The 13,794-nt window shown below is 36.7% G+C and overlaps 1 protein-coding gene across 50 annotated transcripts in view; it reads left to right on the forward strand.

Moving 5' to 3' along the window:
• TTN (titin) overlaps window positions 1-13,794 on the forward strand; it is a 348,879-nt gene that overhangs the window by 257,039 nt on the left and 78,046 nt on the right. For all 50 annotated transcript variants that reach the window (XM_073633763.1, XM_073633783.1, XM_073633784.1 and 47 more), the window contains 17 exons: window positions 105-413; window positions 499-689; window positions 3,192-3,621; window positions 4,442-4,750; window positions 6,037-6,185; window positions 8,132-8,164; window positions 8,287-8,416; window positions 8,504-8,803; window positions 8,958-9,275; window positions 9,371-9,667; window positions 9,934-10,233; window positions 10,970-11,284; window positions 11,444-11,592; window positions 12,227-12,377; window positions 12,539-12,820; window positions 12,994-13,296; window positions 13,409-13,711. In XM_073633763.1, coding sequence (XP_073489864.1) covers window positions 105-413; window positions 499-689; window positions 3,192-3,621; window positions 4,442-4,750; window positions 6,037-6,185; window positions 8,132-8,164; window positions 8,287-8,416; window positions 8,504-8,803; window positions 8,958-9,275; window positions 9,371-9,667; window positions 9,934-10,233; window positions 10,970-11,284; window positions 11,444-11,592; window positions 12,227-12,377; window positions 12,539-12,820; window positions 12,994-13,296; window positions 13,409-13,711 — 4,269 coding nt within the window. The remainder of the gene's footprint in view (window positions 1-104; window positions 414-498; window positions 690-3,191; window positions 3,622-4,441; window positions 4,751-6,036; window positions 6,186-8,131; window positions 8,165-8,286; window positions 8,417-8,503; window positions 8,804-8,957; window positions 9,276-9,370; window positions 9,668-9,933; window positions 10,234-10,969; window positions 11,285-11,443; window positions 11,593-12,226; window positions 12,378-12,538; window positions 12,821-12,993; window positions 13,297-13,408; window positions 13,712-13,794) is intronic.

Genomic DNA, 13,794 nt, shown 5'->3' on the forward strand with positions numbered 1-13,794 from the left:
TCACGTGCTTTGCAAATTGATTTATATATTGCTATAATAAAATAATCTTAAAGGTAATTCAATTGTTTGGCAACTAGTCATTCAGTATAATCTTTCCTTCACAGTTCCCCCTACAGTTACTCTCCGTTTGGCTGTCAGAGGTGACACCATTAAAGTTAAGGCAGGAGAATCTGTTAACATTCCAGCGGAAATCACTGGTCTACCGATGCCAAAGATTGAATGGTCCAAAAATGAGGTAGTTATTGAAAAAGTACCACCATCCATGAAGATCGCAAAACAAGAACTTTCAAGAAGTGAAGCTAAATCAGAAGTTAGCATTCCCAATGCCCAGAGAAGTGATAGGGGAACCTACATAATTACAGCTTCAAACCGCCTTGGAACTGCAAATCGTTCTGTCAATGTGGAGGTCTTTGGTAAATATATTATTTCAGTTTCTATAAACAAAATAAAATTTGTTTTTCTCTTATAATTTTTTTTTTAATTGCTTTATTTAACTAGACCGTCCTTCACCACCAAGAAACCTGCAAGTGACTGACATCAAAGCTGAATCCTGCTACTTGATCTGGGATGCACCATTGGATAATGGCGGAAGTGAAATTACCAACTATATAATTGATAAGCGAGATGCAAGCAAGAAGAAGTCAGAATGGGAAGAGGTTTCCAACATTGTAGTTGATAGAAGATATGGCGTAAGTTAATAATTTATGGCAACAGATTGGTCATGTTTATCCTTTTGGTATATCCGTAGTAATAAGCAGACCTCATTTTAATTTCTTTTATTGATTATTTCAATATCTTTTTTAATAACTATATTGCCAGCTGCAGCTTGTATATACCAATTAGTTGTTAGCATGTTTTTTTTTCTGTCTAATGTTAATCTACTATCTTTAAATGGAGGAAGTGTTACTAGTTTATTTTACCAATAAAAAAAATGGAAAGTAAATGAACATAAGTGAAATCTAAATCAAATCAATATTTGGTGTGACCACTTTTTGTTGTCAAAACCACATCAATTCTTTTAGGTACCCTTGCACAGAGTTTTTGAAGGAACTCGGCAGGTAGGTTGGTCCAAACATCTTGGAGAACTAGCCACAGATCTTCTGCGGTTGTAGGCTGCCTCAAATCCTTCTGTCTCTTCATGTAATCCCTAAAAAACTCAATGATGTTCAGATCAGGGCTCTGTGTGGGTCAAACCATCACTGGACTCCTTGTTCTTCTTTATGCTGAAGATAGTTCTTAATGACATTGGCTGTGGACCACTGCATCTAAAATCCTCAGCATTGCTCATTTCTTTGTGCTTCTTAAAAAGAGCTTAAACAGCACATCTTGAAACTCCAGTCTGCTTAGAAATCTTTGCCTGAGAGAGACCTTGTTGATGCAGTATAACTACCTTGTGTCTTGTTGTTGTGCTCACTCTTGCCATGATGTATGGCCTGTGACATGAAACTGTCTTTCATGACCTCACCTTAGTAGCAGAGTTTGACTGTTCCTCATCCACTATTTTTTGTTTACAGACTTTTTATTAGGTACAAAATAATGGTACAAAACATTATATCATAAGTTCAGAAAAATACAGTATATAAGAGTCATCGTTATTGGGGTTTATGTTAAAATAATACAATGAATGAACAATTATTTCTTATAATTAATACAAGTGTTAATCAAATAATCAGGTAGTAATTTAGAATATGGTTTTGTTTTCACCCACTTTTAAGCCTCCTACACAGCTGTTTCAGTTCATGACTGTGTTTCAACCTACATATTAAATTGATGATAATTAGCATCCGCATAGTATAATTGGTTAATCATATACCTGACTCTAATCCTTCAAAATCCCTGACTTTGTGCAAGTGTACAAAGTGTGCACGTGTAAGAATTGATGCTGGTTTGAAGCAAAGGGCAGTCACACCAAATAGTTTGTACATTTCGGAAATTGCTAAAAAAAAACTATATATATATATATATATATATATATATATATATATAGTGTAAATTTGCTGTCCCTTCAAAATAACTCAGAGCCATTCATGTCTAAAATGCTGGCAACAAAAGTGAGTACACCCTTAAGTAAAAATTTCCAAATCGGGCCCAATTAGCCATTTTCCCTCCCCGCTTTAATGTGACTCATTAGTGTTACAAGTTCTCAGGTGTGAATGGGGAGAAAGTGTGTTAAATTTAGTGTTATCGCTCTCAATCTCTCATACTGGTCACTGGAAGTTCAACATGGCACCTCATGGCAGAGAACTCTCTGAGGATCGGAAAAAAGAATTGTTGCTCTACATAAAGATGGCCTAGGCTATAAGAAATTTGTCAAGGACCTGAAACTGAGCTGCAGCACGGTGGCCAAGACCATACAGGGGTTTACCAGGACAGGTTCCGCTCAGAACAGGCCTCGCCATGGTCGACCAAAGAAGTTGAGTGCACATGCTTAGCGTCATATTCAGAGGTTGTCTTTGGGAAATAGATATATGAGTGCTGCTAGCATTGCTGCAGAGGTTGAAGGGGTGGGGGGGGTCAGCCTGCCAGTGCTCAGATCAGGTCAGTATTCCAACATGGTAATGTCCCCAAACACACCTCCAAGACAACCACTGCCTTGCTAAAGAAGACTGGCCAAGCACGTCTCCAGATCTAAACCCTATTGAGCATCTGTGGGGCATCCTCAAACGGAAGGTGGAGGAGCGCAAGGTCTCCAACATCCACCAGCTCTGTGAGGTTGTCATGGAGGAGTGGAAGAGGACTCCAGTGGCAACCTGTGAAGCTCTGGTGAACTCCATACCCAAGAGGGTTAAGGCAGTGCTGGAAAATAATGGTGGCCACACAAAATATTGAGACTTTGGGCCCAATTTGGACATTTTCACTTAGGGGTAAACTCACTTTTGTTGCCAGTGGTTTAGACATTAACAGCTGTGTGTTGAGTTATTTTGTGGGAACAGCAAATTTACAGTTATACAAGCTGTACACTACTTTACATTGTAGCAAAGTGTAATTTCTTCTGTGTTGTCACATGAAAATATATAATAAAACATTTCCAAAAATGTGAGGGGTGTACTCACTTTTGTGAGATACTGTATATATATATATATATATATATATATATATATATATATATATATATATATATATATATACAAATAAATATAATGTTTACAACACTGAGGTAAGCAAATAAATGTGCAAATGATTTATTTCAGATCTGGAAGCTCACAACTGATGGAGAATATCAATTCCGTGTTAGAGCAGTTAACAAATACGGTATCAGTGATGACTGCCTGTCTGACAAGGTGGTAATAAAGGATCCATTTGGCCTTCCTGGAGCTCCAAAGAAACCTAAGGTTTCTGACTACACTAGATCCTCTATGTTGGTATCCTGGGAACCTCCTCTGGACAATGGCGGCTCCCCAATCACTGGCTATTGGCTGGAGAAGAGAGAAGTTGGAGGAGTATATTGGGGACGTGTAAACAGAGCGCCAGTCACTAAACCTGCTGTGAAAGGTCTAGAATTCAATGTTCTGCGCTTGATTGAAGGTGTGGAATACCAATTCAGGGTCATGGCTATCAATGCTGCTGGAGTGGGCCCCCCAAGTGAGCCATCAGATCCTGCTCTGGCTGCTGATCCAATCTGTAAGTATGAGTTGAAAGTCTGTAACACATTAACACATACATTTGTAAACTTGTTTTTAGACCATTACATAACATTTCCACAGAATTACTGTTGAATAATTGCTTTAAAAAAGTGTTAATTTAAATAATTAAGTTAACAGTATTACCAACGCAGTATGACTTTTACACAGTTTACTTTCAGAATTCAAATATAAAAGTAGCAGAGACTATAATAGTTAAGATTATGCACTTTTAAGAGATTAAAAAAAAACTCAAATCCTGTTTTTTTTAGATCTCTTCTATGTAGTAATACAGAGTGATCAAAATTCCAGTGGGTCCGTGGTTTTCATGCGAAAAATCAGCAGTTTAAGACTTATGCTGCAATCCTTATAAAATCTGGTAAACTTGCTTAGGAAACCACTATATTTTTCTGTTCAGGCTCCAGTTAATAAAAATGAGAAGCAGGAGACATTTATACTACTGGGTGGAATCCCAAATAAAATAAATATTCTTTTCTTAGAAATCCATTTAAATACAATTCAAAACTGCTAAGCTGTGGTGCGTAGAAATGAATGAAATTTTGAGTTGGGGCATTTCTATAAATCTACAAATATAGGGGAAAACAGTGCCTTGCATTGTAAAAACACAAGGCACCACCCTCCAAAGCCTGCCCAGAACAGACACTAGCCTGCAGAGGAAAACTGAACAGTTTTAATAATAAGGTTGATTTGAAATACTTTTCAAGTATACTGTATTAAAAATGGTTACAAAACATTACAAGTATTTCCAAAAATACAAAACACATTTGTAAAAAATATATATTTTGTGTTTTTGGTTATAGTTGCTCCAGGTGCTCCCTCTTGTCCAGATGTGAAAGACAAAACCAAGAACAGTGTGTCTCTTGCCTGGAAGAAACCAGAAAAAGATGGTGGCAGCCCAATAAAGGGCTACTTGGTTGAAATGCAGGAAGAGGGCAGCTTGGAATGGAAGAAGGTCAATGAACCTGACAAGCTCTTTCCCACTTGTGAATGTGTGGTCCCCAACCTTCAAGAACTCAAGAAATACAGATTCAGAGTTAAGGCAGTTAATGCTGCTGGTGAATCTGAGCCCAGCATGGCAACTGGAGAAATACCTGTGAAGGAAATACAAGGTACAACAAATATAGTAACTGAACCCTATTTTGTTTCATATTGTCAACCTAAAGTGTATATCCTCTTTTAGACTCAAAGTTGAGAAACCCCCACTATACCTTTGCCGTGTGTTCCCCTTTACAAGGCATACCTAAAAATAATGATTTAAAAAAAAGTCTTACCTTTTTAGTTGTTTCTTTGGAGAAGGTTTTTACATGAGAGTCTATAGGCACCTTGAAATTGTTCAGAATAGCTTTCAACATGCAATTAGGGAGAGGTGTAAGATAGTGTTAATTTTGACATCAAATTTCAATGTAGTTTTAGTCATAGTCTTTTGATTAAAATGCCATTTTAGTTTTAGTCGTATTTTAGTCATCTGAATTGTTTTAGTTGACTAAAATCTCCAGTACATTTTAGTTAACTAAAATCTCCAGTACATTTTAGTCGACTAAAATCTAATGGGTTTAGTTAAATTGTAATGGATTATTTAAACATTTCTCTAGAATTGCCAAACTCATTATATACTCCTGGAGTAAAAATCTAATAACATGTTATTATTTATGGTATTGAGGTTTGAACATGCACTACAGGCATAGATTTAGCCATTGTGATATATAACATCTTTATAAATAAATCCAAGTTTCATAAACAAAAATATTACTTTTTGACAAAAAGAAGTGCAACTTTAAAATATATAAAAAAAAAAATAGTTGTGAATTCTATTGGCTGTAATGCCATTGCACATATTACCTGAATATATCCAACATTAAATATTAAGAAAAAAAATAAGAAACGCCTTTTTCTTTCAGCAACTTAGTAGATGCCCCCTACTTATTCTTATGTGGTAGTGCAGCGTTAATTTTTACGTCAAATTTCGATTTATGACTAAAACCTCATAGTCTTTTGACTAAAATACAATTTTAGTTTTAGTAAAATTTTAGTCATCTGAACTGTTTTACACTGGTGAGGGGACAGTTTATTTTTATGCATGAATATACAATGTATCACCCCAGGCTTGAGATCTTTACCCTATTGTTAGGACAGACATCTAGTTAACAACTAATAATATTTGCCAGCTTAAAAAAGACATGGTTAGTTATGGTAAACATAATTCCCCAGCCCCTTCCTTAACATAACATAAAAGGGCAAAGCCAAGCAGGATTCTAAAGTGAGTAAACTGGTAAGTTATGCTACATGAATGGTAACATGTACCAAATATAACCTAGGTATTATACCAATTTGACTGCAGAAGTATAAAGTTTAAACATGTATGTTTTAAACATGTGTTTTATTTACCCCTCTACAGAGGAGCCGGATATCTCAATTGATCTGAAGGCACAAGACTATCTGAACTGTCGTGCTGGTAGCCAAATCAAAATTTCTGCCATCATCAGAGGCCGCCCTATACCCAAAACATCCTGGGAGTTTGACGGAGTGGCACAGAAAGAAATAAAGGTAAAATGAGGCACAATGAGCCCCAGAAATGGATTTTCCTATAAATTACCTTATTTCTTTGCTAACATGCTACTGTTTCCTTATACCCAGGTTTACAGTGGTATTCCACCTTCTTCCACCTTAATTCCTTCTTCTACATGTAACAAATACATTATAACAAGTTGGCAGTTCAGTGTATATTCTATTGGAAAAACATAAATTGAGACTATAGTATATTTTTATTAACCACTTGGCTTCCGTGCTATAGCTGAATGACGGCCACAGCGCGGATCTGAATTTCCAGGAGGCCGTCATATGACGGCCTCCCCTGTGCATGTGCCCTGCAGGGCGTGTGCGGTGCACGCTGTGATCACCGAGTCACTGAGACTCGGGTGATCACAGATCCAAGTAAGGGGCGGATCCTGGCCCCTTACCATGTGATTAGCTGTCAGCCAATGATCACATAATCACATAATCATTTTTTTTCTGCATGAGGAGAAAAAAAAAGCCGATCACCAGCTTATGTGAAAGGGACTCATGTGTGCCCACCAGTATCCCCTGCCAGTGCCACCGGGCATTGCCACCTTCCAGTGCCCACAGTCCCTACCAATGCCACCTATCAATGCCCATGAGTGCCACCTATCAATGCCCACAAGTGCCACCTATCAATGCCCACCAGTGGTGCCAATCAGTGCCACCTAGCAGTGCTGCCTATCAGTGTAACCAATCAGTGCCCATTATTGCCACCCTTCAGTGCCCAGCACTGCCGCTCATCAGTGCCCATCACTGCCACCTATCAGTGCCCATCAGTGCCGCCTCATCAGCGTATATCAATGAAGGAGAAAAATTACCTGTTTTCAAAATTTTATAACAAAATATAAAGATATATAAAAAATTTTTTTTTTAAATCGGTCTTTTTAAATTTTTTTAACAAAAAAATAAAAACTGCAGAGGTGATCAAATACCACCAAAAGAAAGCTCTATTTGTGGGAAAAAAATGATAAAAATTTCATTTGGGTACAGTGTTGTATGACCGCGCAATTGTCATTCAAAGAGTGACAGTGCTAAAAGCTGAACATTGGTCTGGACAGGAGGGGGGTTTAAGTGCCCAGTAAACAAGTGGTTTTAATGGTAAAAAAAATTTATTCAGAGATATACAGAGTGAAAACAATATTCATACAGTTCATCTCATGTAGATGTTTGTGGTGAATCTTTAGACAGATGCTCTAAGGTCCATTAAAAAATGTTTTCACATAAGATACACACAACTTTCATCAAGGTTTAACATTTTTACAATTGAATCCAATTAGAAAAATGTGTGAATCTTATGTGAACACTGTGTGAATCTTGTGTGAAAACATTTATAAATAGACCTATGTTTTTGGATATAGTTACCATTATCATAAACATAGTAAAGGATTTTCAGTAAAAAAAAAAAAAATATTATCAAAGATACTACTTATACGTATATAAGTTGTAGTTTTTGAAGGAGAATTTAAGTAAAAAGTAACAAAGTAACAGATTTGAAGGCTACAAGGCTACATTCCAAAGTGACAGTTCAGTTTTGGGTTGGCTCTAGAAAATTAATTAATCTGCTTTGTTTTTGACAAGACAACAACAGTTAGGCTTTCCCTCAATAGTTCATGTTTTAACTAAGCAAAAATTCCAGAATGAAGACCCCACTCTGCCCTCTCCTTGATAATTTGTTTATTCTACAGTATGGATAATTTATCTGAGCAAAACACTACCAAAGTTGCCATAAAGCAATTTTGGTGTAGACATCTCACCACTGGAGTTTAAGAGAGAAAATAAGTCATTATGAGATTCAACTTTCCAATCACCACACTAAAAAATATCAGTCAAATTACTACTGCAACAGATTATCATATCATCAGCATACAAATAAGTGTTCACTGTTTTTTGCATATACATGCCTGAACTCAGTTTATATCCTCTTTCCCATACAGGATCAAGTCCACAATATTCCAGTTGATTCACAAGTATGTAGTTAATATTTTTATTTAGTACTTATCGTCTCTAGTGTTTTTCATATGTTATATACAGGTATATAATATAAATATTAAAATATTAAGAAAGAATAAATTATTCTGATTTTTTTTAGGTTGAAGCAACTGACACTACTTCAGTTATTATAATTCCTGAGTGTAAAAGAGGACACTCTGGAAAATACAGCATCACTGCCAAGAACAAAGCTGGCCAGAAAACTGTCAATGTCAGGGTCAATGTTCTGGGTAAGATTATATAGATTGAGCAAATGTGCAGTTCTTGTCATCTTGCCTTAGGGATATGGTATATTTGATAAATACTTTACACTACAGATGCTCCTGGGCCTCCAAAGGATCTAAAAGTTGGCGATGTCACTAGATCTACTGCTAAACTCACATGGAAAGCCCCAGATAATGATGGTGGAGACAGAATTAGGAACTACATCATTGAAAAGAAGACAGTGGAAGCAAAATCATGGGGCAAGGTTACAACTGACTGTGCAGGCACTTCATTTACTGTACCTGACCTCATTGATGGACAGGAATATTTCTTCAGGGTAACAGCAGAAAATAGATTTGGCACTGGACCTCCAATTTCAACCATCCAGAGAACAAGAGCAAGAGATCCTATCCGTAAGTATAAATAAAAGCTATGCAGGATGGTATATTTACAACTTTGCTCATTGAGTTGAATGTTTTGTGTCTCTAAAATTTTTGCTATACTGGCATTGTTTAAACTTGACAGTACTTTTTTTATTAAACTTGACAGTAGTTTATGTTTTTATAGATCCACCTGAACCACCAACTCGTCTAAAGGTTGGCCTTGTGACAAAGAATTCTGTGGCACTAACCTGGAGGCCACCAAAGAATGATGGTGGGGCACCTGTAACCCATTATATCATTGAACGCTTAGTTTGGGATCGAAGTGGAGAAGGCAAAGAAACCTGGAAGCAATGTAACAAACGGGATGTGGAAGAAACAAAATTCATCGTTGAAGACCTGAAGGAGGGTGGAGAATACGAGTTCCGTGTTAGAGCAGTGAATGAGGCTGGAAATAGCAAACCATCTTCAACTGCTGGCCCAGTAGCTGTGAAAGACCAGACATGTATGTAGAAAAAAAAAATATTTTGCTATGTTAATATGCAAATTATTATACAATTCTTATATATTTATTGCTATTGTTCCATTTTCTTTCCATAGGTCCTCCTTCAATTGAGCTTAAAGAATTTTTGGAAGTTGAAGAAGGAACAGATATCAACATTCTGGCCAAGATTAAGGGTTGCCCATTCCCCACATTGAAATGGTACAAAGCACCTCCAAACAAGCCAGATGACAAACTACCAGTGCAGTATGACCAGCATGTTAACAAAGTCGTTGGTGAAAATGACTGCACATTGGTAATTCATCAGTCTCGTAGAAAAGATACAGCCTTATACACTCTGACAGCTGAGAACAATCTGGGTGCTGATTCCAAGGAAATGCGATTGAATGTACTTGGTAAATACAGACGTTTATTGTTTTTACTTGTATTTGTTTTTGGCACAAATGTTAATAGTTGGCTATTTATTCAATGCTAGTTCAAAATGTATGTCCCATATACTTCAGCAACCAACCAGAAATATGTTTTCAACATTATATCATAAACAAAATAATTTTTTTTTCTTAAAACAAGTTGACAAATATGCTCATTTAACTTTTTTACTAAATCCAGTTCTTCGGTTTTAATAAGTTAATTTCAAAATGTTTTTTCCTGCTTCTAACAGGACGTCCTGGACCACCAGAGGGACCAATTAAATTTGAAGCAATAACAGCAGAAAACATGACATTGGCTTGGCTTCCACCAAAAGATGATGGAGGCTCTAAGATTACAAATTATGTTATTGAAAAGAGAGAAGCAAATCGGAAAATGTGGTCCCCTGTAACTATAGAAGCTAAGGAATGCATCTACACAATACCAAAACTTGTTGAGGGTCATGAATATGTGTTTCGCATTATGGCACAGAACAAGTATGGTGTTGGTCTTCCACTTGACAGTGAGCCTGAAACCGCAAGAAACCTGTATTGTAAGTTTATTATTATTTGGGCATGCTACGCACAAATTTATTTTAATGCAAACAATACCGATCATAGATAGACAAATATTTGTCTTATGGACTACAGTGGTCTTCAAATAAATTACGTGTTTACAAAAATGTAAAAAGAGATTTTTTTTTTACTAAGTAAAAAATATTAAAGATGCCAGTTACACAGTTATAAAGAGTATTTGGTTACCAACTATGTAACTACAACTATGTAATTAGGAATCTGTAGTGACATGTACACATATAAACACACACACACACACACACCTGTATACAATAGGTTGAACTGGATGGGCCTGTGTCTTTGTTCAGTCTCACCAAGTATGTAACTATGTAACATGCAGTCAAACCAAATCTATCTATATCCTGCTTCAAGTATCCCACAAAGTAATATTCATCTACCCACTCACTGAAACAATAATTCATTTAAAATTAGGGAGTTTGGAATTCTAATGGCCAAAATGCATTTTTCAGTCAATGATCAATTGCACATGCACATATAGAGCACAGGCAGTTGCTGGTGACTTCTTCTTTTACCCAGCTTTGTTTCCTCCAAAGCCAGACTTACTGTCCAGCTACAGTAAGTTTTTAATGGGAATAGGAACTGCATTAGCAATTAAATGCAGTAATCCTGAATCTGACAAAAATGCCATCAACCCTTAAATATCTACACGTGATAATGATATTTCCATAACATACTTATTCTTTGTATTTATAGCTGTTCCAGGACAATGTGAAAAGCCATCAGTCAGCAGTGTTACACGAGATTCTATGACTGTCAACTGGGAAGAGCCTGAATATGATGGTGGCTCACCTGTGACAGGCTACTGGCTGGAACTTAAAGAGACTACAGGAAAGAGATGGAAGAGAGTAAACCGTGATCCAATCAAGATTATGACACTGGGTGTTTCTTACAAAGTCACAGGACTCATTGAAGGAAGTGATTATCAGTATCGTGTGCTGGCTATAAATAGAGCTGGAGTTGGCCCTCCAAGTCTGCCATCTGATCCTGTAACTGCAAGAGACCCAATATGTGAGTGCACTCAGCCTTAGCAGATATCTAACTATTGTTTTTTATTTGCAATATATATATATATATATATATATATATATATATATATATATATATATATATATATATATTCATATATATATTCATATTCATACATGGTTACATATATCTTTTTTATAGCTCCACCCGGACCACCAATTCCAAAAGTTACTGATTGGACAAAGTCTACTGCTGATCTAGAATGGGTTCCACCCTCTAAAGATGGTGGGTCTCCAATTACAGGATATTTTGTGGAGTACAAGGAAGAAGGAAAGGAGGAGTGGGAAAAGGTTGGTAGAAGACAGTATTAAAAAAGCATGTAACAAAGTGGTTCTAAAGACCTACCTAAAATAAGAAACAAGGTTTATATTTACCTGTTCGGTGCACTGGTATTGCACAGAGGGCCCCCTACTCTTCTGGGGTCCCCCAAAGGTGCTCTCTGCTCCTTCTCTCTTGTGTCTGCCTCTATAGCAAGCCGCTTGCTGTGGGGGCAGTTGTGTGGGCTTGCACCTAAACTGGGCTGTTTGTGTACATAGACACACACTTTGTGTCTTTGCCCCACCCCCTGTTCCCTCCTTACTGGATTTTATTGACAGCAGCAGGAGCCACTAGTTCTCATTGCTACCCATATGCCCTGGGAGACCAGGAAGCCAGAGAGCAGCGTTGCTGCAGATAGGCACAGGGCTGTATTGATACAGGACTCAGGTAAGTATTATGGATGGGTGAAGTAGTGAAAGGCTATTTTTACCTTAATGCAGGTAATGCATTAAAGTAAAAAAACTTGTGACTTTAAAGCCACTTTAAACTATAACTATAAAAAAAATGTATAGTCCTGTGTGGCTGCATTAGAATATTTTTTGTTTTGTGTTCTTTAGCGATCACTCATATCATTATCTCAATTAACTGACATTTACATTTTTAAAGGCAAAAGATAAAGAAATCAGAGGAACCAAGTTTGTTGTACCTGGACTGAAAGAAGGAAGCTTGTATAGATTCAGAGTAAGAGCTGTTAATGCTGCTGGTGTTGGGGAACCAGGTGATGTCACGGATGTTATTGAAGCCAAAGACAGAACAGGTACCTAATTTATAGACCTACAGTACCTATATGTGACATGGTCAATATTTTTTTGTTAGTTATATATTTTTAAATACTATATTTATTAGATCTATAATCAATATGTAATATCAGCTTCCTAGTGAAGTTACATGTAAACTGCTTCTCTTTAATGTTTACAGTTCTACCTGACATTCAGTTGGATGCCAGTGTTAAAGACAGAATTGTTGTCCATGCTGGTGGAGTAATCCGAATCATAGCTTATGTTTCTGGAAAGCCAGCTCCAGAAATCTTGTGGAACAGAGATGAAAGAGCTTTGCCCCCAGAGGCTAATATTGAAACAACAGCTATCAGTTCGTCTTTGGTCATTAAGAAATGCCTGAGGAGTCACCAAGGCATGTATACTCTGGTTGCTAAGAATGCTGGTGGTGAAAGAAGAAAGACCATCATTGTTGATGTATTAGGTAAGCAGTAGTTAAAAAAAAAGCTATGTTTGTGTTACAATTTGCGCATTATCTATAGTAAATAGCATTATAATATCACACCTAAACATTTTCTGCCTCTATTTATATGATATAAATTTCAATTAAGTGAAGTGAAATACAGTATATCATTGAACTTCTTTCATCATTTGCAGATGTTCCTGGACCAGTTAGCCAGCCATTCCAAACTGAAAATCTAACAAATGACTCTTGTAAGCTGACATGGTTCTCTCCTGAGGATGATGGAGGCTCAGCAATAACTAATTATATAATTGAGAAACGGGAAGCAGATCGCAGAGGATGGACTCCAGTGACCTATACTGTAACAAGGCAAAATGCAGTAGTGCAAGGACTTATAGAAGGAGTAGCTTACTTCTTCCGTATTGCACCAGAAAATATTATTGGCATAGGTCCATTTGTTGAGACTCCACGAGAAATTGTTATAAAAGAACCAATGTGTAAGTTAGAAAAGCCATATATATATATATATATATATATATATTTTTTTTTTTTTTTTTTAATTTCTACTGTTATCTTAAAATGTAACATGGTGTTTCCTTTTGCATAAAGCTGTACCTGAGCGTCCTGAAGATCTTCAAGTAACTGCAGTTACAAAAGATTCAATAAGCCTAAGCTGGAATCCACCCAAATACAATGGTGGATCTGATATCACAATGTATATACTGGAGTGCCGCCTTATTGGCAAGGACAAGTTCTATAGAGCCACAAAAGAAAAGCTGCTAGATAGGAAATATGTCCACGATGGACTGAAGGAAGGTGACACATATGAATACCGTGTCAGCGCTGTCAACATTGTTGGACAAGGCAAACCGTCCTTCTGCACTAAGCCAATTACTTGCAAAGATGAACTAGGTATGATGTCCTCTGGGTCCCTTTTAGCTCACTTTATTTTTAAAATTGCTCTGGATTTTTTAGATAATAAACATTTCTTTTTC

The sequence above is a fragment of the Aquarana catesbeiana genome, linkage group LG06 (genome assembly GCF_042186555.1).
Source record: "Aquarana catesbeiana isolate 2022-GZ linkage group LG06, ASM4218655v1, whole genome shotgun sequence".
Lineage (NCBI taxonomy): Eukaryota > Metazoa > Chordata > Amphibia > Anura > Ranidae > Aquarana > Aquarana catesbeiana.